The following is a 23,050-nucleotide window of genomic DNA, read 5'->3' as shown; positions in this document are numbered from 1 at the left end:
CTCATGCACGTGCACTATAACACAATGAATTACTCTTTTATTATTATTTAATTGTTTTTTGTTTGGTACAATATTTTGATCTTTTGCACTAAGGACAAAAAGGTATGCAAATCACATATTTATGCGTCATCACCGTTGCCATGGTTACAGCAAATCCAAACACGACGACGTCTTGAAAGCTTGAAGCGACACCAGCGGTTAAACAAGCGTTAACTTTCTTGTTTGTTTTTTCCGGGTTTTTTTGTTTGTTTGTTTGTTTTGTCATTTTTCACCCAGAAGTTGTTTTTCCAGGATGTCAGCAGCTTCTAACCGGAGAATCATTTTTGGCAGCTGTCAGGAGAGGAAACTTTTCCCCACCTATCACGCGCCCGACCGGCTGGGAAACGAAACGTCACGACAGCGCGAGCCACATATGGGACCTGGTTGCTATGACAACCACGAGGTAGATATCTGCTTAATCATCAAGTCCATCAATCTGTTTCTGCAAAACAATTCAATCCTTGTCACATTTAAACAGCACAAAAAGATGCACGTGCAGTAATGTGGACTGTGTAACATTTACAAATCCATATTTACCAATTGTGCTGCTTTTCTAATCTTAGTTAAATTGCTGTTGCATGATATGTTTCTGAATGCATGCATTTGTTCATCAAGCTCTAAATGTTTTCATTCCTTCACAGTTTGACACCATCCTGTACAACTTACAGAAGAAGACAGAAAGTAAGAGAGGATACGTCATCGCTGCAAGGACCGCTGCTCGCTTTCCACCCTGCAAAAAGGTTCATGATCCACATAAACACTACACAAGTTACCTGTGGTGTCATCATGCACTCAGAGCACAGCAGTGAGATCATGGTTGGATATTAGTCCTTCAATACACTTACAATCAGTAACACCTTGGAGACGTGGAGATTTGTGAAGTCATAAACAAAGTATAAGTTGTCTTTAAATACCAGTGAGGTGCTTTTAAATCTGTGTGTGTTGTTTGAAAAGAGTTGAATTTTGATACTTTCTTAATTCAACTCTGCTTTTATTTTGAAATGAAGTAAGCGCCTTCTTGTAGATTGAAGGTTTCAACATTAACCCAACCTCAGACACAAATGTGAACTTGTCACGTATGAAAAACTAAATCCAAACAGCTCAAAAGGTAAATGTTTGATGTCATCAGGTGGATTTGACTCTGGACTCGTCAGCTGAGCGTTTAGTAAAGTGAAATGAGACGTTCAAAGACACTGGGAGACACTGAGGAGGCGTGTCCACCTTATGGATGTGGAATAGACTTTCTTATTTTCCATCTCCAGGTGGTGACTCCTTCTCCTACGAAGTACCAGCCGGATCAAAGCCAGTCCAGTGTCCCCCCTCAGGGGAAAATCCCTTTCAACTCAAACACACAGAGGTTCAGCAGCACATCACGTACAGAGATCAGTCCAGGGTGAGACACACACTCACACATGCCAATGTAACACACACACACACACACACACACTCACTGAAGTCAAACTGACAGATGTGAATGTTGGGGTCCAGTCCTGGGACCTACGCTCCTGTTGCAGTGACAAACAGGAAGGTGATGTGGCCCATGTGCTTTGGGAGCCCGGACTGGTCCAGACTGCCTCAGCTGGAGAAGAAGTCACTCAGGGTGAAGGTGAGTGGAGAAAGATGAACTGCATGCAGCTGACCAATCCAACCCTTAAGATTTGACTCTTTTAAATTTAGAACAAGACTTCTCACCGACATTTAGCTGAGAACATCGTCAACGTTTTCCTTACCATGTGTTTAAAATTCAACCAGCAGTTAGCTTAGCAAAATGGTAGAAAAAGCTAGCCATGCACTGGCATTAACTAATAAGATAACTAAATCCACCTGAGAGCTGCTTCTCAACTGATGAGTCACAAACATGTAACTGTGAAAAAGAGTGAAACGTCTATGGAGCTCTCATGACACGATGCTTTTGCCTTTTACCATTTCAGGTTCAAACTGCACCGTTTTCCATTTCAAGAAAAATCTGATTGGTTGAAAAAATTATCACAAGTTGGTGCTTTAGAGCTTTTTGATGAAGTTTGACGATTCAACATGTGTTTTTTTTAAAGACTGGCTCCATTGAGAGGACGGTTGGATTGTTTGTCAGCCCGTGTGCAATTACATCGAGTCAAATCATCTGAAAAATGTTCAGGAAAATGTCTCACTTGATTTCATCTTGCAAGTTGCTGCTCGCTCATTCAAAACTTTACAAGCACACAGTCTCAGAGATTCTCTAAAACAGAAACAGCACCTTGAACACCACTCCATAACCTCATAGGATGCTATCAATACTCCAAAAAGTACGATAATTAAAACTCACAGATGTGATTGGGGTGTTAGTTTCTGATTTTCATCTTGTTGTGTCCAAGACCAAACACACAGTCTACTCTTATATGGGTGGTTATTTACCCGCCAAAATCCAGGCTGGGTAGAAGTGTACGTCCCCACATTTTCTAATATTGCAGTTCAGACTGAGCCACTGTTGATGCTGATGTTTGACACAGCTGCTGGTGCAGAGCTCACCACTTCCTTTTGTTTTTTCTTCAGCTCAACAATGAGAGGGAGTTCTCGAAGCACAGGGGCAGAGTGGCCTACCTCAGTTTGTACTACTGACTCCAGAGGTGACGGACGACAGCCTGCCGCGACGTACGATGCTGCTTTTATTGTATTATTTGTCTGAGATTGTGACGTGGACAACACAGTAAAAACTATCGACTGGGCTGAAACCTTTTTACTAAAGAAACATATTTCTTTATTCACAACATGTCTCCATTTCCTGTTTGGGCTTTTTTTTTTTATGATGTTTTTAACAAAATGACATTTCCAACAACGTGAGTGCTTGCTCAACAAAAAAAAAAGAAAAGAAAACAAAAAAGGGTTCTCCTCATTAGAAGTCAGTCAGTATAGAAAAAAGCCAACAGCGGTCCTGGCTCCAGCATGGAGGGCGAGCAGCTCGTGTGCCTGTGCTGCTCCTCCTCCTGCTAAAGGAACAAACCACTGTGAGTCTGTACGTTCAGGTGGTTCATTTCTTCCTCCTCACTTTGGGTTTCTTGACCGGTCGGAGGTACGGGTTGTCGATCATGTTGTCGTCGTTGTTCTTTGCGGAGGGAACGACACCGCTGGGAGGAAGCATGGAGTTCTCTTTGTCTGCTCCGGGATCGTCCTGAGCCGGGGAAACAAAAACACAGCCACTGTGAGAACACTTTAACAAACTCACCTGTAAAGTCAAGTTTGGAGATTTAGGAGAATATGACTAAAGTTAGATGAGAATAGAGTTCTTACTCTCGTGTTTCCCTTTTCAATTTTCAAAATATAAAATCTGTTCAAAGTGTCCCGAGTTCATATTGAAGTTACAACACGTAGTTTAGAGTCATGCCGACTACACAAAGCTCCTATTAGGAACATCTGTTCAAGACTCAAGAGTTCAAGATCGTTTATTAAGGAGAACACAAGTCGCCATGAAACAAAGACGCTTTCTCCAAACCTCGACTGACGTTACCATGGTAACGCTTCATGTTGAGGATGCAACCCTGAAATGTCCGCGTTCCAGTCGAGAAAAGTTGACCTTATATAAAAAAAAAGTTTTCCTTTTCCTTTCTCTGCGACGCCGAGCCGTAACAACAGTGGGTCAGTGTTTGGCCGTGTAACCGCTGAGACGTTATACAAACCGAGGAGGATTCTTCTGCGTGGCCTGCGCTGCTCTTTCATGGATGGAGTGACTGTTCTCCGAGATATTTAACCACATAATATCATCTTTGTGAAAGGATGACATCAGAAAACTTTTTATAATTACACGGTTAAAGGAGCAATATGTAACTCTGACACCTGGTGGTTAAAACGCGTACTGCAGTCCAATTTCAAAACACTGGCTGCTGCTTTGTAAAGTTTGCAGAATAAAAATTCAGCAAACGGCAAAGGTATCCCAAGGAGCAGATACTGAATTTAGAAATCGACAACCTGCGTGGACATCAGGCCCTGAAGACTTACAGCGATGTTGTTTCCTGCTGTGTTCTCGCTGTCCGTCTGGTCGTCCTGCTCGGACGAGTCTGTCTCCTCCAGACTCTGCAGCTCCAGCTCTGAGGGCAGGAGAGCACTGAGATACGGGATGGTGCTCGGTCGAGCTGCAATTACTGAAAAGGCCAAGAGGAGGATTTCAGTATCAGTAAAGACTGACTGGAACAACAGAGATATGTTTGGCAGGATGACTGACATGGGAAGGCGGTGATGTCGTCTTTGAAGAGGCTCTGGGTTTCTCCGGTTTTGGCCATGAAGCGCGTGAGTGCCCGCTCCACGTCTCGCCGCTGACTCGCCGCCTTCTCTCTCACCACCTGGTAGTCCGACACGGGCTCTCTGAACGTCTGAGAGCAGAAAGAAACACGGGGCATCATTTCTCTTCACTTACACGTGATGAAGGTGTGTTTAGAGGATCCTGAGTAGGGAAGAGTGGAACTCACGGGTGTTTTGATGTAGGTGTGAGGGTCGGGGAACTCTGGGAAGTGGCCGGGGATGTGAGCTGGATGAGTGCGTTTCTGGCCGGCTGACAGAGCTTTGGGGGTCACCGGATGATTCGTCACGGGAGCTGAAATTCAAGAAAAAGTGGGTCACGTAGTGACGTTTTTTTCTTCATATATCTGAATGAGAGAACTAACATACGTATTATCTTTCCCAACCTTTGTCCTCGGAGGCCTCTCTACGTTTATGAGAAAAAAACTGCCTACAATGCTGTCAAACCTTCAGATAAATTCAGTTTTTATCAGAACCTGAGTTCGAGCGGTGGATTTATTTTGTTTACAGACCTTTAAATTATCCAGTAAGTTTGTTGTTATTATTATTTTAGAAGCAAATCTGCAGACTTTGGGGACCAACGAGGAGTAGAGGGCGTACTTACGGGCAGTTATAACCATCCTCTGTGACCTCTTGGCGTACACAGGCAGAGTGTCGGCATTGAACCCTGCGGTGACAGATCACATGATACTTAGTCTTTAACCTTGTGTTATCAGTAGAGAGCCTTTAACGCTGCGTCTGTGAGTACTGACCCATTTCAATGAGTGTGATGACGGTGTCTGACAGGGTCGGGATGCTCCTGGCTGTGTGTTCACAGTACGCTTTAGCACATCGGCCTATTTCTGTTATATCTGGAAGAAGAAGAAGAAAAAAAGTGTTTTGGAAAAAGGATTTGGTTTTAAATGGTAAATAATTTACATATAAGAATGAAAAATCAACAAACACACGTATCTCAGCCCAAACTGAACCATCACATCTGACGTATTAAGAACAAATGTGAAAAGTTGAAGAGGTGATGAGGTAAATAAATTCTGATGCATCACATTTTAAAATGACTCTTAGGGAAACTCACGACATCCTCCAGTGTGTGACTGACACTTACAGCTCTGCATCATCTCGGTGAGCGTCTCCACTGCGGCCTTCTCGGCGCTCTCAAAGCCACATTCTGTGAGGAGGGCGCTGACCACCACCTGCAGGGTGCGACGTCTGGCCAGGTGGTAGTTCTCCGCAGCGCTGGTCGCTGCTTTGCTGCTACTCCCGCGCTAACAACAACAAACACAATGACATAAAAGAAATGTTATCACAGGCTTGTCACGGCACAAAATAATACCATGCTACAAAAAACCCTCCACGTGAACCAAACCACAGTCAACACAGGGAATAAAAATAGTCTATTCTTCACAATGACCTTTTAAAATGTCTTCCATGTTGAAGGAGAAACACTGAACGCTGAACAGTAAATTGAATTGAGCTTGAAAAATGCTTTTTTAGATTTTTAACCACTCAAAGCTTTCAATCAATATTAACTCATTGATTAAATGTCAAGCGTCTCGCCTATGGACACATCATACATTAGGCTTCAGGAGCTCGGGATCGAACCCCTGACCTTCCAGTTGAGAAGCGACCAACTCTTCCACTGAGACACAGCGGATAAGACTATTTATTTATTTCATGAAGCATTAATAAAAAATAATTCCTCCAGACACGAGAACATAACATCAAAGATTAGTTAAAGGTGCACTACGTAGATTTGGTAGTAAAGTTTGAAGGTTGGAGAAGTGAAACAATTCGATGCTAGCTAAATAAATACACAAACTTTATTCAAAGACCAAAAAAAAAAAAAGGATCCCTGGACTCTGTCTGTAGATAAAAAGCCACCAGGAGACTTTCACTTTTATTGTTGTGGCCCACTATAACTTCTCTTGTAGTATTTCATCTTCAAACAGGCTGCCTCATTTTCCTCTGAGGACAGTTGGTGTGTAGATTTTATGAACATTATAACATTTTATTAATATATATACTTTATTAATGATACCACATAAACTGTGAATTTCTCCAACTTGCACATCTCTCTACAAAAACTCCACAGAGCACCTTCGTGTCTATTCTATATTACATTACATGCAATCTTTTAAATATTTTTGAAAATATATCACATTATAATAGTTTATCCATTCATTTAGACATAGTACTAATATCTTTAGTTTTATATCTGCGGTGCTATGTTGCTATCTTTGCCCTTCCTGTAAACTGTTTTTTGTAGATGTGTGTGGAAGAACAAAGAGACCAACACAAATAAGGACTCTAGGAATATTTAGTACGTTTTTCTTTTTCTGTAATTTATCTGACAGACTGAAACTACAGCAGCACAAGTTCACATTTACATGTAAATATCTCAATGTAAACAAAACAAGACAGACATATCCTCCACATTTAAGCACATTCACATGTTAAGGTGTCCAACTCTTTCATACAGGAGATATATAAAACCTAATGTACATGCATCCTTGTTTACAGCTCTGATTGTTAGCTTAGCATGGCTACATCCACCTCAGCTCTGTTCTTACCCCTCCTCCTGTGTTCAAGGAACCGCCTGACGTCACCGCAGGGTCCGCCATCTCTTCCCACTTCTTCTCCTCTGCTTGTTGAAGTCAACTGGTTTCACTCTTTAATTGAAATTATTGCGATACATGGGACGGACGTCTGACGACCGTTAGTAAACACACGGTGTAAAACTTATGTCGTCATTTCCGTCCATCGGGACGGAGACCGGAAATAATCCACGCTCCAATCCAATATCCCCGCTCCTGCCATCTAGCGTCTGTATGCAGAATTACAACTGCGGTATTTTTGCCCTTGAAAACGTTTTAATTGGATATTCAGGTGGCGATAAAACACAAAAAAATAATAAATAAGATGAAGAGCCAAATAATCACATGATGCACTTAATTTACAGTTCACTTTACATTAATGTGTTAATGTGCTAGTTTAGGGCTATTATAACCAATCAAATGTGCAATGTTTGTTTTAAAAAGGCAACAACCTTTTTTTATTTACCAATGCATGACCTTTTATTTTACATAGTTTACAACATTTACTTTGATAATGTCTATTGATGCTGCTTAGAACTCGCAAAAACAGCTACTTTTAGTATTAAAAAATGTTTTCTGCCTGTGTCCACTGCCACCCATCGGACTCCAAGCTGCTCCTTTGTCCTATCTAGATCCTTGCTTGTGTCTTCTTAAAACATTTACATAAGAATGTAGATATAATAAATCTTGACCTTAATCAGTCGCTGGATGAAAAAAAAAAAAAAAACAGCCATCAAAAATTTGTGGTCAAGCCCTTTATGGCAAACCAGCAAAGCGCTCTCCAGAGCTGCTAAAACAGACGAGTCTTTGGCTCTGGATCAAGAGAAAAGACACTACCTGGGCCTCAAAACAGCCGCAGCATCAAGACGAGGAGAGGGGGATAAAGCACAGGGGAGCACACCTGTGATGCCAGATGTTGATGATAAGCCACCTTGAGGTGTTTCGATCCTGTCATCGAAACACCTCTGCTCCAAAGGAGGGTTCCCACCTGATGATCTCTTTACACTCCGCCTCATGGCAGCCCTCTGAAAACCCACAGCTGACATGATAATCTGCACTCACATCTCAGACTAATGCAGGTTACATGGGAATTTTATCAGCTAGTTCTAAAATGAAGAAAATTAGACATTCACAACATATTTCCACACAGTCACATTTAATGTATTACCATTATTGTGGCCAATGTAAGTGTCGTGTACATTTATATCCAGAGAAGATGGTTTCTCTACGAAGCATGCACGCGTTTTACTGAGCTCCTGCGCAGAGGCATCATCAAATGTTTGCCTTTGTCCTGGACCCATTCTGTCTCCAGCTCGTCTGCAACTTCAGGCTCAACCAAGGTAGGATGTAACTTCAACATCTGCTTCATCTCCATTATCAGGTCAGCTGCAAGTGTGTCCTCAACCGTCTCCTCCAGCACCACGAATGGAAGAAGAACTGTTTGAAAAACTCTTCCAACTGCTCCAAACATTGCCAGAGCGGATCCAAGCATGTAGATCTGAAGCGTTCGTCGACTGGGCCTCTCGTTTAGCATTTCTTTGGCAAATGGGATGATCTCTCTGATGGTCTCCATGTTGTTCTGTTTGATTTTTTTTTTTTTTGGTGAAGTAAAAGGATCAGTCTTGTCAGATAAATGTGAAAAATAAAGTTGATTCTATGAGCCAGAAAAAAAGAAGCAAATACTCACTTTACTGAAGCGCTCCCTTCTCCTCCTTCTGCGAAGTCAGACAGAAAAGAGAGAAAATCTTGCCATTTAAACACAATTGGAGCGAGGTCATAATGCATATTCATGAGGCAGCTGCAATCACTATTGGAGATTACAGCTAGTTTGGGTAAAGGGCAGGGGTTTCCAAGTATTCCCTGTGGTACAAACATTGCATGCAACATCATGATGTTCTACAGTAGACACATCAACAAAAGTCCCTCCAAACAGGCATTCAAGGAGAGTCTGAATGGAGTCCAATCACAGCGTGCACTGGCTCGTGTTCTGACCATGGTGATGACAATAGAGCAAGTTTATGTTTGTGTGTTTTGTGTTCATGTGACAGTCTGCCTTTTGACCTCTTTTTATCATTTTGGTAGAGGAGGGACTTAAGTCAAAGCGAGCCAGTTGTGAAATGTGTCTGATCTTTGTCACAGAAAGAAAAGTGGGTCATCTTCTTTGAGTGAAAAAGACAACTGGCCAAGACGAATCTACACATCTGTGCAACATCTGCACTCCAGAGCTTGTCCATGTCCTAGCTGAAACTTTAGCTATGAGATGGTCATGGCTAATTTGTCACCAAGCTGTGACTCTGGGATAAATACGGTTGAAGTCTAAAAACGAGTGAACATGTTAACACATTAAAGTAAAAAGATTGACCTTGTTAACTATCCAACTTGCTTAGTTTAACATGGTATCCAAAATAAAACAGTTTAGCATCGTAAACATTTGGACTCCAACTGGTTAATATGCTAAATGTATCCTAGCAAGACAAACCACATGGTCTGCTAAAGTTAGCATTCTTATTGAAAACATTAACTTACAACTTTTGTTTTTACAAAATGAGACATTGAGTAACAAAAAAAAAATCCAGAATTGTAAAAAAATTTCAAAACACAGAAAAGAAGAACTGAAAGTCCTTCGACTGTTTCTGCAGTTTATCGGTCAACACTTGAACTTTAACTCTGGGGTGATAAAATGGGGCTGAATGAGTCAGTTTTCTGGGCCACAGACTTCCCTCAAACGTTGTCGGTAAATTTTGCTAAAATTAAACCTTCAATAGTGCTCCTCAGTTATGTTCTTAGCACTGCTGCTGGGAAAAGGTTGGGGCTGTTTTGGAGACCTTTGCTCCACATCTCTGACTTCTGAATGAACAGTCTGTCTGACATGATGTGGTTTAGGAGGGTCGACCGTGTGTGGAGGTCTGAAAACGCCTTCATCAGGCCTTCAGGAGGAAAGGGCAACAACACAGTGTTTTTATAATTTAATGCTTCAGAAGAAAAGAAATGATGCCTGTCAATGATCGCTTACATTGATGGGGATTTCCAGTTTCTGATTCAGATTCATAGATTTAAAGAAAAGCTGAGACATCTTTTGTATTTACTGGTTTACTACTTTTTTCTTTATGTGCTCCAAAGACCCACTTCCTGGTAATCCTCGCTGTGCTCGGAGAGGCGATTTGACAGCTAATCTATTTAAAAAAGTAAAGCTGGGTTAATTGGTTTAAATCTGAGGATCAGTTCATTTTGGATCAGGCGAAGAAAAAACGCATGTAAAGGTGTTAATTTGTCCTTTCATTGTCGATTTAGCAAAAAAATGTTTCAAAAATAAAACGTGCATACAAATGTGCATTTGCGGTAGACATTTGGGGACGGCGTGCTGCTCTCTCTGGACCCTTTATTACTCCCAGAAAGAGAGAAAGCGCATACATGTAAACAATGAAAAACGACGAGTGCAGATTCTGTACAGGTTTTATTAACGAGCACACATACATGCACAGTGTGTGTATACAGATCACAAAATAAAGAAATAGATCCGAATCTGACGAATGCATCAACACAAAGCCACAAACAGCAGAAGAGACATGAAGCACTGTAGCCTACATCATGAAGCACACGAGTGGACAACACATCGACTTTTCATGCACGATGAACGATGCACGAGTTGGCGAGTTCTGGATGTGTTTGTGGCATTTACACTGATAAAGCTGATAAGTTGGCTCCACACGTGTTTATAACTCATGTCTGTACAAATCATCCTTTATGTTTCCAAGAAGCAATAAAGTTTATAAAAATAAATAAATAAAAATAAAATCTGATACAGTTAAGAGACAACTTTACAGGAACACACCGTTAAGAGTAGAGCTTATCTGAAGCAGTAAGCATGCAGTTCATTCTATTGCACACAGATAAATGAAAGCATTTCAAACATAACACAGTAAAGTTATTTAGCAATTCATCTGTCCACGATCCGAAGTCAGGGAGAGGGATTTAAAGCCTTTTTCTTCTTCTTCGTTGGTGCTCCGTGAACGAGCTGGACGTTCAGGTGGCTTCACGAAAACCTTTTTAAAAAAGAGACGACCTCTTCGATACTGCCTGAACCTCTCCGGTCCAACTGAAGCCCACCCGCTGTGTCTGAGTTCAAGTGAGTGTGTGTGTGTGTGTGTGTGTGGCTTATACATTTGAGTGTGTGTGTGCGTGTGTTTGTCGGGAAGCTTCATAGGCACTCTTTACAGAAAACAAAAATGTCCCACTGACTGAAGTGCACCTCCCAGACCACGTTGGGGTCCATCAGAGGATAAATCACTTCCCTCCATTCTCAGCACCACGGGGACCTGCTGACACAAAACAGCTGCACGCTGATTCAGTACAGCAACACTGACCTGCAGAGGGCGCAAACACACTTAGCGTTAGACACACACACACACACACACACACACAATCAAGCAGGAATGTTTACTCTTATAATCATGGAGCAAACGCTTCGATGCCTTTGTTGAACTTACCAAGTAAAATGCTTTTCTGCAGATACACTTTGTGCAGCCTTCACATGACCGAGCAAACTCCCGTCTGCAGAGTCTTTCCGTTGCGAGTTTTCCCGTACCTGCGAGCAGCAGATAAGATCCTGCATCAGTCATGACGTTACATCAGAATTCAGTTTACACAAAGTGAGAGAGAGAAAGCGTATGCACGAACCCGTTGAGGTTGGCGGGCTCCGAGTGGTAGACGTGCTTCCCCTGCTCGGCGATCGTGGGAGCGTGGTGCGGGACGACTTGACTCTGAGTGGTCTTCAGTGTGTGGTAATGACTTTTAGGTTCGATGCTGGTCACAGGCAGACAAATGTGATTGTTCCCGCCGGGGGGTTTCACGTTTCCCTCCGCCGACCTGGGGCCGAGTCTGTCTGGGTCGAGATGTTTGCGGTTCTTCACGGGGGAGGACACGTCCACCACCTTGATGTCGGGGATGCTGGCCTGCCTCAGGACGAGTTCAGAGTGAGCCAGCTGCAGCTTCTTCATGTGGTTGATGGCAACGGTGGCGTTGAAGGCTTGCTGTGGAGAGAACACAGACAACAACGTTCAAGAGGTTTCTATCACCTGAATCCTGTATTTTCACTCTGATGTTTCAGGACTGTTACACTCTGTCTGAATCGTCTCAATGAACCAAAAACAAGCTCCCAGTAAAACACGAATCATGTCCCTTCCTTCCTCTGTCACCATGTGGAGCTGAAATTCATCATACTCTGGGTTATGTTTTTTTTTTGCATATTCTTTGTCATTCTTGCAAGTGCATAAACAAAACAAAGAAATATGAGAACCTTCCAGACTTAAATTGATCCTCGAGATTTTCTCAAAAATCAATTTACGTTCAGGTCAATTTATTTCCCCCGACAGTAACAACCCTCCATCAGCTCTTAGTGGCCTTGATTACAAAACACTATGTCATTAAACTGTCCTTAATCAGGAAGGATTAAGATACACACCAGATTTATCTACTATAAACTGCCGGTCCTTAATGGGATCACGGCATCAGAAGCTGAGCCATCACAGAGCACTGACCTTCCACTTGCACTTGGCGAAGTTCTTCTGGATCTGAACGCTGACGGAGTAGTAGATGTCCTGGCTCCGCGCCGTCTTTCCAATAATCCTGGAAAACAGATGACGACACGGAATGGTTACATGATTTTCCAGGTATCCGTTAATCCCAAGCTGAAGTCTGAACTGCTTCACGCTGAGTTTCTTGTGAATGAATTTGTGGCTTTGTAATAAAATGTTGTCGATAAAAACAGACGCGAGCTTGTTTAGTGTTTTTTGTTTTTTTTTAAAGATTTTATACAGCAGATCAAAACATTCACACCCTGACGGCTCTGTAAAGCGACCATCAGAAGAAACATGACGCTGATGCAGCAGCCGGAACAATTTGGGGTTAGGCGTATTGCCCAAGGACACATCGGACATGTGGCTGCAGGAGCTGGGAATCGAACCCCAAACCATCCAGTTGAGAGACGACTGACTCTACCACTGAGCCACAAAAGTGTGAGCTCATATGTCTTGTCTTTGTTCCGGGAGAGCTACAAATACTATTTGGGAAAAAAGCTACAATGAACCAAAGACACCGCTGGTCTGAAGCAGCTTGTAGATAAAAAATATTAAAAGAAGAGACAAACAGAAACAAAAAAAAGATGCAAAGGAGCTCAAATCTGACAACAAGATTCATGCACATTTATACGAATAAAACATAAATGAATCAGTCTCAATAATATAGTTACAACCTGCCATATTCAACTCGTCTGATTATCAGGCGTTTACATTTTGATTTTCAGCTGTGAAGCAGCCGACGGATGTTTTTGGTGAAATTTATTTAGGTTAATCAATTGCACCTCTTTTACATGTCGGCCTTTAGCTAAGTGAGGTTCAAAGGTTAAATAGACTTAATATTGGCACTCACCAGGGATGTCTGAGCGCCTGTTCAGTGGTGTATCGCATGTTGGGATTCTTCTGCATCATGTTCCGGATGAAATCTTTAGCTGATGAGAGATTTAAAAAAATCAAAAAGTATGTTAGTGTTGGGACTGAATTTTTGATCTACAAAAAAAAATAAAAATAATAATAAAAAAGCTGCAGCAGATTAAAAAAAAGTTCTGTGCTTGAGTGCTGAGAGTAATCACCAGAGTCGGAGATGTTGTCCCAGAACGGTGAGTCAAACTCGTACTGCGCCTTCATGATCTTGGAGAACAGTCTGGTTTCACTCTCCTCATAAAAAGGAGGATATCCACAGAGTCTGAAACATAATATTGAAAATGAGCAAAGCAATCTTTAAGGCGCACACTTACTTGTACAGTATGTGGAGATATCTGCAGTATGGCAGATTGTCACTAGGGGGCGCTGTGTCTCAGCCTCTGAGTGTGTATCTAGGTAACTGTGTCAAGCTAAACATAAACGTGACCAGACGTGATTTTTAATCTTAAAATCTGATTCACAGACTGGACAGTGTAATCTTTGTGTGACTCATTCATGCACACTCTCCTGTTTGTACACTTACAGGATGTACGTGATGACGCCAATAGACCAGCAGTCCACTGCCTTGCTGTAGGGTTTCTGTGCCAAAACTTCAGGGGCTGAAAAAAAAAAAAAAAAAAAAAGCACCACTGAGTTTAAATGACGTCTCTGCTGTCTCAAAGTTACAACACGCTGTGTCCTCAGCACAAGCTTGTTTATCATTCAGCACGCAGGCAGACAGATAACCTCCTTACCTACATAACCCGGGGTGCCACAAGCTGTCGACATGATGTCATTGTCCACCATCTTCGAGAGGCCAAAGTCGCTGATCATGATTTTGGAGCTCTCGTCTTGGCTGAAGTACAAAATGTTCTCCGGCTGCACAAACAAAGAGACACGAGAGCTTTTTTTTCTCCTCTTGTGACACAGTCGTTGTGAGACAGACACTATGAAAGGGCCATAGCTGAACATGTAATGTTGTTCCATTTAAAAAGGGTCAAACAGTTAGCTTGGATATTGCTAATAGGCTAAGTCCATATTTAACAAAAAGAAAAAACTGCCCTTTGTTTTTGTGCAGGTTAACAAAGGGAGCTTTAGAGGTGGTGGAAAGCAGATTTGATTTGTCTTTTGGGTGAAGTAAGGTTAGCCGTTAGCACATCTTCATGTTTTACTTGAACTCCAGTAAATGCCTGTTTAGATCTGTGACGTTTATTCTCTGATTCACACCTTGAGGTCACGATGCACGATGCCGTTTTGATGCAGGTAGCTGACGGCCTGCAGCACCTGCTGGATCACGCTGCTGGCATCTCTCTCCGAGTACATCCCGCGGTCCAGGATACGGTCAAACAGCTCCCCGCCCGACACACTGTGGAAAAAAACAAAAAAACACCACAACTGTCTAAACGTGCTCGTGGATCCAAAGCGTGTTCTCGAGAAGTCACTTGAACTCACAGCTCCATGACGAGGTAGTAGTGTGTCCGACTTTCGTAGAAGTCCTCCATGCCCACCACGTTCTCGTGTTGGATTCTGTTGAGGTAGACAAGCGGGTCAGAACCTGACAGCTAAATCAGTGTGATTGTGAAATGAGAGCCGAAGCCTGACAGGAACAGGTCATGTGACCTTCTCAGCACGGTGATCTCGTTCTCCAGGTTCAGGTCCCTCTTCTGCTTCTTCTTCACACACTTCATGGCGAACATCTTCCCCGTCTTCTTCTCCTTCACCATGTACACCTCGGAGAACGCCCCCCTGTTCGTTAACACACACACACACACACACACACACACATCACAAATGACTTATTGATGATTGTTTTAGAACAACTCAGGGAGCAATTAGAAACGTTGCTCGATTACCTCCTTATTTTAATCTGTTTAATCTGGGACTGTTTTCCACTTCAGGGGTTGTTTTTGCTTCATCACATTTCTGTATTTCTTACATTACATTGTTCCTCAGTGGCGATAATCTATTTGTGGATGTTCAAATAAACAGAGGGACTGTATTATTGAGAGTGAGGGAGTAACCCACTTTCAGCAAAGCACTTATTCCCCTCCGTGCTGACAGTCATAATAACGGAATATGTGAAAGTAATGACGTGTAGCTAGATGAGCAAAACCGTGTTGAACTGAGAGGAGCTTTAAAGCAGACTGTTCCAGCCGCCTGTTAGCTTAGCTTATAGCAGTTTCATTACCCGCCATCTTCAGAGGATGGAGATCTCAAAGCGGGCGACGTTCAGCGCTGATTTTTTAAAAATGGAAATAGTCTGAACTTGTGGGAACGCTCCGGGTTTAAAACGAACAAATAAAAACATCAATGAGGATTGGTTCGAGATCTCTGCAGTTTAACCCTTCACGTGTCGGCAGCTTGCGGCTGTTCTGTGTCCCTGCTATCTTCAGCGACGTCTGGGAATAGTTGTTCCTCTCGGAGGATTATAGGCTCTTTATCCCTGACGCAACGGAAAGAACAGCGGGCTGAGGGCTGTGCGGGCGCAAAGGTCAGGGACTGAGCATGTGCAGGAGGGGATTAAGATCCTCCATACAGTACAGACCAGGTCTCAGACAGACAGGGTCAAGGTCTGCAGGCAGACTCGGATCACCGCTGCCCCGCGCTTCGTCTTAAGGTCGAGACACTGACCCTGAAGGATGAAGGCGCGTGACTGGAGGACGCACACTCGCTGCAGAATCTTAAACCCAACTGCATGTCTTTCGAGCTCATTTAGAAGGCAATATTGAAAAACCCGTCCGCCACGCACGAGCTCGTTAAAGCCGCCCGACGCTCGATGAGGGAGGCAGACAGGAGCAATCCGCCCCCGCAGCATCATCGCAGCGCTTCACATCCCAGCGCTCTGCTGATTTCTCCTCGGTTACGAGAGCTCATTTCCTCTCCGACAATCTCCTCCTCCTCCTTAGCGCGACCCTCCAGAGAGAAATCTTCAATCAAGTCCCGAACGTGAACGTCACCATCGCTTTTTTTTACACGACGACAGCAGAGGGCTAATCACAAATCAGAGACTGGAGTGTGCGAGTTTGCAAACTGAGAGATTGGAAAACAAATGAAATTGCTGAGTGATTTTGAGGCATTCTGGGAGTAACACTGACCCCAGAAGAGCCTGATTGTTGCCCTGATTGCCTGGAAACCATTAGGATGTTTGTTTGCACTCAGATGAGGCCCAACGGGAAAAGCCTTATTTATTACGTTGTTTCTCTGAAACCTCCCTTTTGGATCGTCGTCCTTTTTAAATCGAAGACAAAAAAACTCTAACGTTCGTACCGGAGAATTTATAACACGCTCGAAGGCAATTACTGTGAAGAAAAAGACTCTCGCCTTCAATTTTATTACCAACTGTGCATCATCATTGTGTCTCGGCATTGATTAACTTCTCTAATCTTTACTTTCCTGTTATTTTGGGGGGTGATATAAATGTTGTTTTTAATGGTGATGAATCCGTTTCCCGCTAAAAACGCTGCACTGCAAAAACCTCAATTTTGAGCGTGTGTGTGTGTGTGTGTGTGTGTTAGTCCAATAAATCTGAATTAGACTTCTTATAAGACACGTTCACATCCCTCCTGCTGTCAAGTTAGAAAAAGCAACAAATAAGGAGATGAACTGCTTGTAACACGATGAACAAATGGAGCCAGCAGCGTCTTGCCACGATGGTTCGGGTGAGGCTTGTTCCACTTTATGGTCATATCGGTTTCCAGCAGCGTCAATAAGTACTTGACATTGATTCGAGGGAGGAAAAAAGCTGAAGAGAAGTGCTTCCACTTGTCTTCATTCTGTTTTTCATGCAGCTCCTGGAATTGTTTTCTCAGGAAGTGTTCGGGGAAATCAAGTTAATTGCTGGAAACTAATTGGACCCGGTGCCGTACTCTGGGGTGCCTCGTCTCCGTCACAGCTGATGATGGCTCTCAGCGGCCTCCTCAGCAGCACCGATCCATCCGCTGTGTTGTCCCCAAACAACAAAGACGTCACCCCGGCACTCAGCGTGCACCTTTACGTACTGCTGGCCCCTGATCCGCTGCTCTCCAGCTGCTCGCCAAGCACGCCGCGAGAACAAGCTGATGCTGAGCTGACAGGAATGAGTCCAGCGTGAGAGACTGCTGAGTGTGTGCACAGTATACACACCGGCACGCAGCAGAAACACTGTCTCACATGTTTTGTAATTTATATTCAAAGCTGAACTACGATTAAAAAAAACTGCTCTAAGAGTCATTTTATAAACTGTCCATAGAAAATCAGAGTTGTGATGAACGCTCTTTAAACTCCCCTGAAGACAAAAGTCAGGTGATCAGATGTTTTATTTTGTGCAGTCAAAAACAAGTCTTAACTCTTTTATCGTGAAAGAATGAGTTTTCTACTTTCTTCTTCCCTCAGCTCCATGATACCATTTTATTGATTCTTTACTATAACTGTCATTGTTTCTACTTCCTGTTTGTTTTTTTTTTGTTTTTTTTTTGTCTCAAATCTATTTGTCATTTCACCAATAAATAAAAAAATGTAGGATTTATTTCAGATGGTTCTGGAGGATTAAAAAGGTACATGAAGAAGAAAACACGTCAATCTTAAGTCTATTCTACGGAAGCCCTGAGCGGACATGCAACAATTCATTTCAATAATAATAATAGTAATCATTTTTTCCAGTTTTTCAAAGAAGTTGATATCTCCAGAAAAAATCAACATAAAATGACTCCTTGATAAAAGATTGCATATAAAATAAGGAAAACATTAAAATGAAACATGTCAGTTTAGGGCTTCCGTACTATCAGCAGCTCTTTTTACTTCCTGTTTATTCACGTTTCATTCAACCTTTATTTTGGCGGGTTATCTGATCATGAAGCAGAAGCTTGAACCTTTGTGATTCATAAGGATAAACGTGATGATGGTTACGAGGAAACATTAAGTGAACAGTGATCAGTTTCTTTTTTTTTTGTGAATGAACCTCTGAGCTGGGAACCGTCAGGACAGCCAGAGGCGTCTTGCTGTCTAAGACCTCGGTAAAGTTGGCCTCCTCATGTCAATCCAATCAAAGAGATAATCTGTCCTGGGTCTCAAACAGCATGTGCACGACGAGAAGCAGGAAAAACTTGACTTCAAATAAAAAAACTACATATCATACAGTGCAGAATGTCGCAGGAGGCGACAGAAGATAGAAAATATCCAAAATATCCCAATTTCAGGATGAATCAAATTATTTTTTTATGTATAACAGCTTTTACTTCCCCTTCTCCCCCCATGCTTTCTTCTGTTTGTGTAACTTGTTTTTGCTATATATCTATTTTTGCCTTTATATGTGTAATTAAAGGTGCTTTTCTTTTTAATAATAAAGAAATTGTACTTACGATCCCAACTCATCCATGACCTCAAAAACATCCTGGATGTTCTCCGTGTCCTTCTTCCACACGTTGTCGGCCTCCTGACGCCCCATGACTGCAGACGTTTTAACACGGATTTCTTGCAGAACAAAAAAAGGAGGAGACAGAGAAGAGTCAGAGTTAAGTGTTTGTGTCCCCCTCTCCCGTCACGTGAGTGACTCCTTCGTTTGTCCTGCAGGCTTAATGTCCATCATTCACATTAAGTCCCCTCAGATTATGGAGCGAGTGGTGATGAAGATTTGTCTGTTCTGTTCTGCAGGAGGACGAGCAGATGACACGGACATGAGAGCATCTGTCTGCCTGACCAAAGGTTTAGCACATTAATCCTTGCTGTATGTAGTACACAGGTAGATTTACCTGTCCATACTCTTTCAGGTGATGACACTGCAGGGAGGAAACAAGCTTGGCCAATAATCTGTCGGACATAAACCGCTCCCTAAACACTGATCATCAAATAAATTTAATAAATATCGATATAAACTGTCTAATTCTTATTTTAAGAAAATATTTACTTAAAAACAATCTAGTGGGATTAGAAAATCAGGATCAATCAAAGTGAAGGCTCTCAGGAGGATTAGGAGGACAGTAAATGAGCAGGTTATAACCCAGTTTCCGTCCTGTCCTCTTTTCTCTTATATAACGGATTAGAAAACTGTTGATCTGGAGACCTGGGTGACCTTTTCTCAGGAAGAAATTGCCAGAGAATGGCCTGGAACAAACTACTTTAAAAGCACCATACAAGTAGGAGTACGTAACGTGTTGCATAAACTCAAATATTTCAACTCAGATTTAAAAAAAAACAAAACATAACTTGACATTTAAGCATTTTCTCTGCACCTTAATCTGTATATTTAATCCTCTGAATACACGTATATTTATAGCATTTATTTATATTTATAGCATCCCAATAATCCATCCAGCCATATATACCTAATAATTCACTTTTTCTTTAACTACATCTGTAAATTTTGTAATCACTGTACATAGAACGAACTCTTGCACTTTCTGCTCATTTGCACTTCTGGTGAGACGTTACCGTATACTTGTATATGTGTAATGACAATAAAGTTGAATCACATCTCATCTCATTTGCATTCCAACCTATTCAAAACCACTGATGGCTTCCTGTGCAGTATTCTTTCTATCACTGCATCACTCTCTTTTTATAAGCACAGCAGGAGACTCATTCATAAAAACTCCTCCTCTGTTTTAAAGCACAGAGCAATGCAAAACTCCTGTGGACTGTCCAGACCTGCAACTAAATCCTGCTGCTTTACGGTCCAGTCACTCGTGTTGCTGTGAGGCTGACTCACACTCATCAATACAAGAAGAAGAAGAAGAAGGGCTGATCTGACGCGTAATAACTGATGGTGTATTCTGCCACCAGCAGAAACCAATTTGGCTGCAGCATCAGCTGAAAGATCACTCTGCGGCAAAACACAAGCGACCGATCACAGTCACATTTACATCACTGGATCAGTCTGTTTCATTCAAACCTTTATTCACGCATCGGAAATCATAGAACACGTAGAGGAATCCCCGCAGGCTATTTATCCTTCATTTCATTTCCTTCAACATTTAACGAGGAGAGACAAAAGTCTGTGGAAATAATCGCACACGATAAAAACACATTTGGATCCAAACGAGTCTTTGAGCTGAATAAAACATTCAAAACAACTCAGATTACGCGCAGAATACTAATTAGGCGACACTGCCCCCCTTCTCCTATTCCTGCCGGAAATTAAACATTGCAACAACATATGATAAAATATCGTCCCCAAAGTGAGGCACACATATTTAACCAGGTAGAAGGAATTGATCACAGCGTGTGTGACACTCACCTGGAGACTGTGCACAGGAGCAGCTCTGCTCGGACTCTCCTGTTAGCAGCTCGCTGAGGACTGGACGGATTACTTCGTCTGGGACTTTACAAATACCTGTTGTCAAATCAGAGATTACATCCATGGAGAGAGAGAGAGAGAGAGAGAGAGAGAGAGAGAGAGAGAGAGAGAGAGAAAGGGGAGGGGCTGAGAGTCTCACAGGTGATCAGTGAGACGTGTTAAAGACGCAGACTTCAGATCAGCTGCTGCAGCATTTTTCTGCAGGTTTGCATGGACAACGACTCAAACGGTGTAAAAAATCAGGAACGTCTTTCTTTTCCAATGTATTAAAAACAAACGATCCAAAGGCTCCCACGCATGCGCATGTTCACAGAGGTTTTTCCAATATTAACAGAAGAGGACATCATTTGGTCCTGCACTCGGATTTCTAATGATGACAAATGTTAAAAGAGAGAATTTTCTTTGTTGCGTTTATAAAAATAAACTAAATATGGAGAGAATAAAGTTAAATATTTAAGAAGAGGACTGTGTCTGCATTTTCATTATAGACTCATCCAGTGGCTCCCAAAGTGTAGCTCGGTGTCTCCTGGGGGTTTCCAAGCCCCCAAGAGAAGAGTGATGCCTACCAAGAAAACTAAACGGGAATAAAAATCTGAAATCAATATTAGACCCTTTGTGAAGTATAGAAACAAATTTCACCTGATAACTAACTAAAACTGAAATAAAACATATATGAAATGTTATTCTGTCTGCAGCATTTCTAACAATAAATGACTTGAAACATGTGTTATGGTTTTGAATGTGTTGCATCCTTTGATGGGAGGGGGGTCCCAAGTCTATGGCCCCCTTATTTTAGGAGTCACGAGCTGAAAAGTTTGGAAACACCAGAACTAAGTTATGAGATTATAAAATGAAAAATAAAGTCTTCTTTTATTTGCAATAAAACATTTAGATTTGACTTTTTAAAGTTGAACTTAACAGCTAAATGAAGGCGTATAGCATGCACAATAAATAGCGAGAAATGTGTTTTTCCCATAGTTAAAGTTTCTGCATTTTCAGAATCAGACACAAAATACACAACACGTCTGAAAAAGTCTACAATGACTTTTTATTTCCTCCTGTAAACGTTAAAAGAACAGATGATAGGTGTAAGAAGGTGTTATGTATTGTTTTGCACCTGTTCCACAGCCTGCAGCTTTAGTGTGCAGCAGCACACACTGTGGTGTTAAGAGGCAACCTTTAACAGGCTTATGCACTAATCTGCATCAGGTGTTCATTTCACCTGCCACACACAGAGACATACAGTACGCATCAGTGTGTGTGTGTGTTTGTGTGTCTCCTGCACACACAGGAGAAGGTCACAGAGCAGGTCTGCGAGCGCCGCACAAAATAGTTATACACGAATATTTAATCAACAGAATCAGCAGAGCAGATCCGTCTGTGTGAGAAATAAAAAAACATGTTTCTTCTCTCCATCGGAGTCTGCAGCGTTGATCCTGATGGGATTAACAGCTTTTTACATGCACGTGTTGCAAATAGACACTGACAGAATATCAATACCTGGACTGGCTCATCACGTTGCCATGGATACCGGTTCAAAAGGTTGCCGCTCAGACGTTTGCTTTTGCAGGTGTTTGGTGATGACGTCGTTTCCAATCAGGAGAGAAGGCATCAGCAGGATACAGCGACTGTAATGAAAGAGTCACGCCTGATGATACTGCACAAGAAACAGACTGTGTGTCTCTGCTCATACTTTCACCTCATCATCAGTGGACTGCTGCACAGAGAAGTGTTTCTGTGCACGTGCAAATAGTTTCTAAATATTAAAACAAATAATGGACATTTCAAGCTTTTATAACTGTTGGATATTTGGACTATGTTTCCCTGATTGTACTTCCTGTCTCACTCTTCATCCTGACAACATTTCTCATTTTAGCTAAAAGAATCAAACATTTAGAATGAAGTGAAACGAAAAATAAGGAAGTACTCCTTCACAATAAAAAAAAAAGAAATGTCTTAAAAGCTAGAATTTAATGCTGTGATGTTTGCTGTGGATCAGTCGGTAAAGTCGATCAGACTCGACCTCGAAACAAAGGGAGGTCGAGGGTTCGATTCCCAGCCCTGCAGGAACTTGTCCAGATGCTCCCGCTGCGTCGGCGTGTGGTGATCAGTGTGTGAATGTGGAGATGTGACCTGCAGTGTAAAAGCACTGAAGAGCTGTATCACCTTTAGTCCAAATGGATCCTCTGATGCAATATTTAATTCAACATTGTAATATCTCTTATTTATATAGTAACGTTTGAAGGTCAGACTTTTTTTTTTTGCTGTAAAGTGTAAAAATGTCTGCAGCAAAAACTCACAATGACTGTCTTCACATTTACAGGACAGAAGCAGCAAAAGAGAGGAGATAAAAAGTTCCCCCAGAGGAGCTTTTAAAAAGGGGAATAATCGTGTTTCAGCTTTATTTT

The 23,050-nt window shown here is 42.1% G+C and overlaps 3 protein-coding genes across 6 annotated transcripts in view; 1 reads left to right on the top strand and 2 right to left on the bottom strand.

Moving 5' to 3' along the window:
* The first annotated feature begins 127 nt into the window (after nt 1-127).
* Nucleotides 128-23,050, top strand: part of LOC306833776 (ciliary microtubule-associated protein 3) — a 68,516-nt gene continuing 45,593 nt past the window's right edge. Inside the window, exons 1-5 of one of the 2 annotated variants that reach the window (XM_079359299.1) lie at nt 128-442; nt 681-779; nt 1,302-1,432; nt 1,528-1,645; nt 2,569-2,632. In XM_079359299.1, the coding sequence (XP_079215425.1) occupies nt 293-442; nt 681-779; nt 1,302-1,432; nt 1,528-1,645; nt 2,569-2,632 (562 nt within the window). In that variant the 5' untranslated portion in view covers nt 128-292. Of the gene's footprint in view, nt 443-680; nt 780-1,301; nt 1,433-1,527; nt 1,646-2,568; nt 2,728-23,050 lie in introns of those variants that run through there. The other variant, XM_079359298.1, reaches the window with a different exon arrangement.
* taf8 (TAF8 RNA polymerase II, TATA box binding protein (TBP)-associated factor) lies at nt 2,733-7,070 on the bottom strand. The gene is made up of 8 exons (XM_079359297.1): nt 6,873-7,070; nt 5,408-5,567; nt 5,058-5,156; nt 4,910-4,972; nt 4,476-4,600; nt 4,232-4,379; nt 4,009-4,151; nt 2,733-3,184 (listed from the first exon to the last, which is right to left on the bottom strand). The coding sequence occupies exons 1-8, from the start codon at nt 6,921-6,923 to the stop codon at nt 3,044-3,046; spliced, it is 930 nt and encodes a 309-aa protein (XP_079215423.1). The 5' UTR covers nt 6,924-7,070; the 3' UTR covers nt 2,733-3,043.
* Nucleotides 10,334-22,239, bottom strand: LOC306833773 (calcium/calmodulin-dependent protein kinase type 1D-like). Of its 3 annotated transcripts, XM_079359295.1 has the most exons (14): nt 22,143-22,239; nt 20,583-20,678; nt 18,709-18,820; nt 14,993-15,118; nt 14,825-14,899; nt 14,600-14,738; nt 14,128-14,251; nt 13,917-13,992; nt 13,543-13,655; nt 13,323-13,401; nt 12,434-12,521; nt 11,574-11,926; nt 11,384-11,481; nt 10,334-11,260 (listed from the first exon to the last, which is right to left on the bottom strand). In XM_079359295.1, exons 3-13 carry the CDS (start codon nt 18,792-18,794, stop codon nt 11,424-11,426), a joined length of 1,317 nt encoding a protein of 438 aa, XP_079215421.1. In that variant the 5' UTR covers nt 18,795-18,820; nt 20,583-20,678; nt 22,143-22,239; the 3' UTR covers nt 10,334-11,260; nt 11,384-11,423. The 3 variants fall into 3 exon arrangements, with proteins under 3 accessions (XP_079215421.1, XP_079215420.1, XP_079215419.1); XM_079359294.1 differs by lacking the exon at nt 22,143-22,239 and having other exon boundaries at nt 10,334-11,280; nt 20,583-20,833; XM_079359293.1 differs by lacking the exon at nt 22,143-22,239 and having other exon boundaries at nt 20,583-20,832.

Source organism: Symphodus melops (assembly GCF_947650265.1).
Source record: "Symphodus melops genome assembly, chromosome: 13".
Lineage (NCBI taxonomy): Eukaryota > Metazoa > Chordata > Actinopteri > Labriformes > Labridae > Symphodus > Symphodus melops.
This window is presented reverse-complemented; position numbering and strand designations above follow the sequence as displayed.

What these genes read in the sequence shown, in the direction of transcription:
- LOC306833773 (XM_079359294.1), bottom strand. Translation starts at nt 20,706, where the DNA reads ATGGATGTAATCTCTGATTTGACAACAGGTATTTGTAAAGTCCCAGAC. An exon ending in GTCATGGATGAGTTGGGATC is followed by an intron (nt 15,119 to 18,708) that starts GTAAGTACAATT and finishes GTTAACGAACAG; the next exon opens with GGGGGCGTTCTCCGAGGTGT. An exon ending in TCGCCAAGTGCAAGTGGAAG is followed by an intron (nt 11,927 to 12,433) that starts GTCAGTGCTCTG and finishes TTCTCTCCACAG; the next exon opens with CAAGCCTTCAACGCCACCGT.
- taf8 (XM_079359297.1), bottom strand. Translation starts at nt 6,923, where the DNA reads ATGGCGGACCCTGCGGTGACGTCAGGCGGTTCCTTGAACACAGGAGGA. An exon ending in ACACCTACATCAAAACACCC is followed by an intron (nt 4,380 to 4,475) that starts GTGAGTTCCACT and finishes TTCTGCTCTCAG; the next exon opens with ACGTTCAGAGAGCCCGTGTC. An exon ending in CAGCAGGAAACAACATCGCT is followed by an intron (nt 3,185 to 4,008) that starts GTAAGTCTTCAG and finishes TCCCCGGCTCAG; the next exon opens with GACGATCCCGGAGCAGACAA.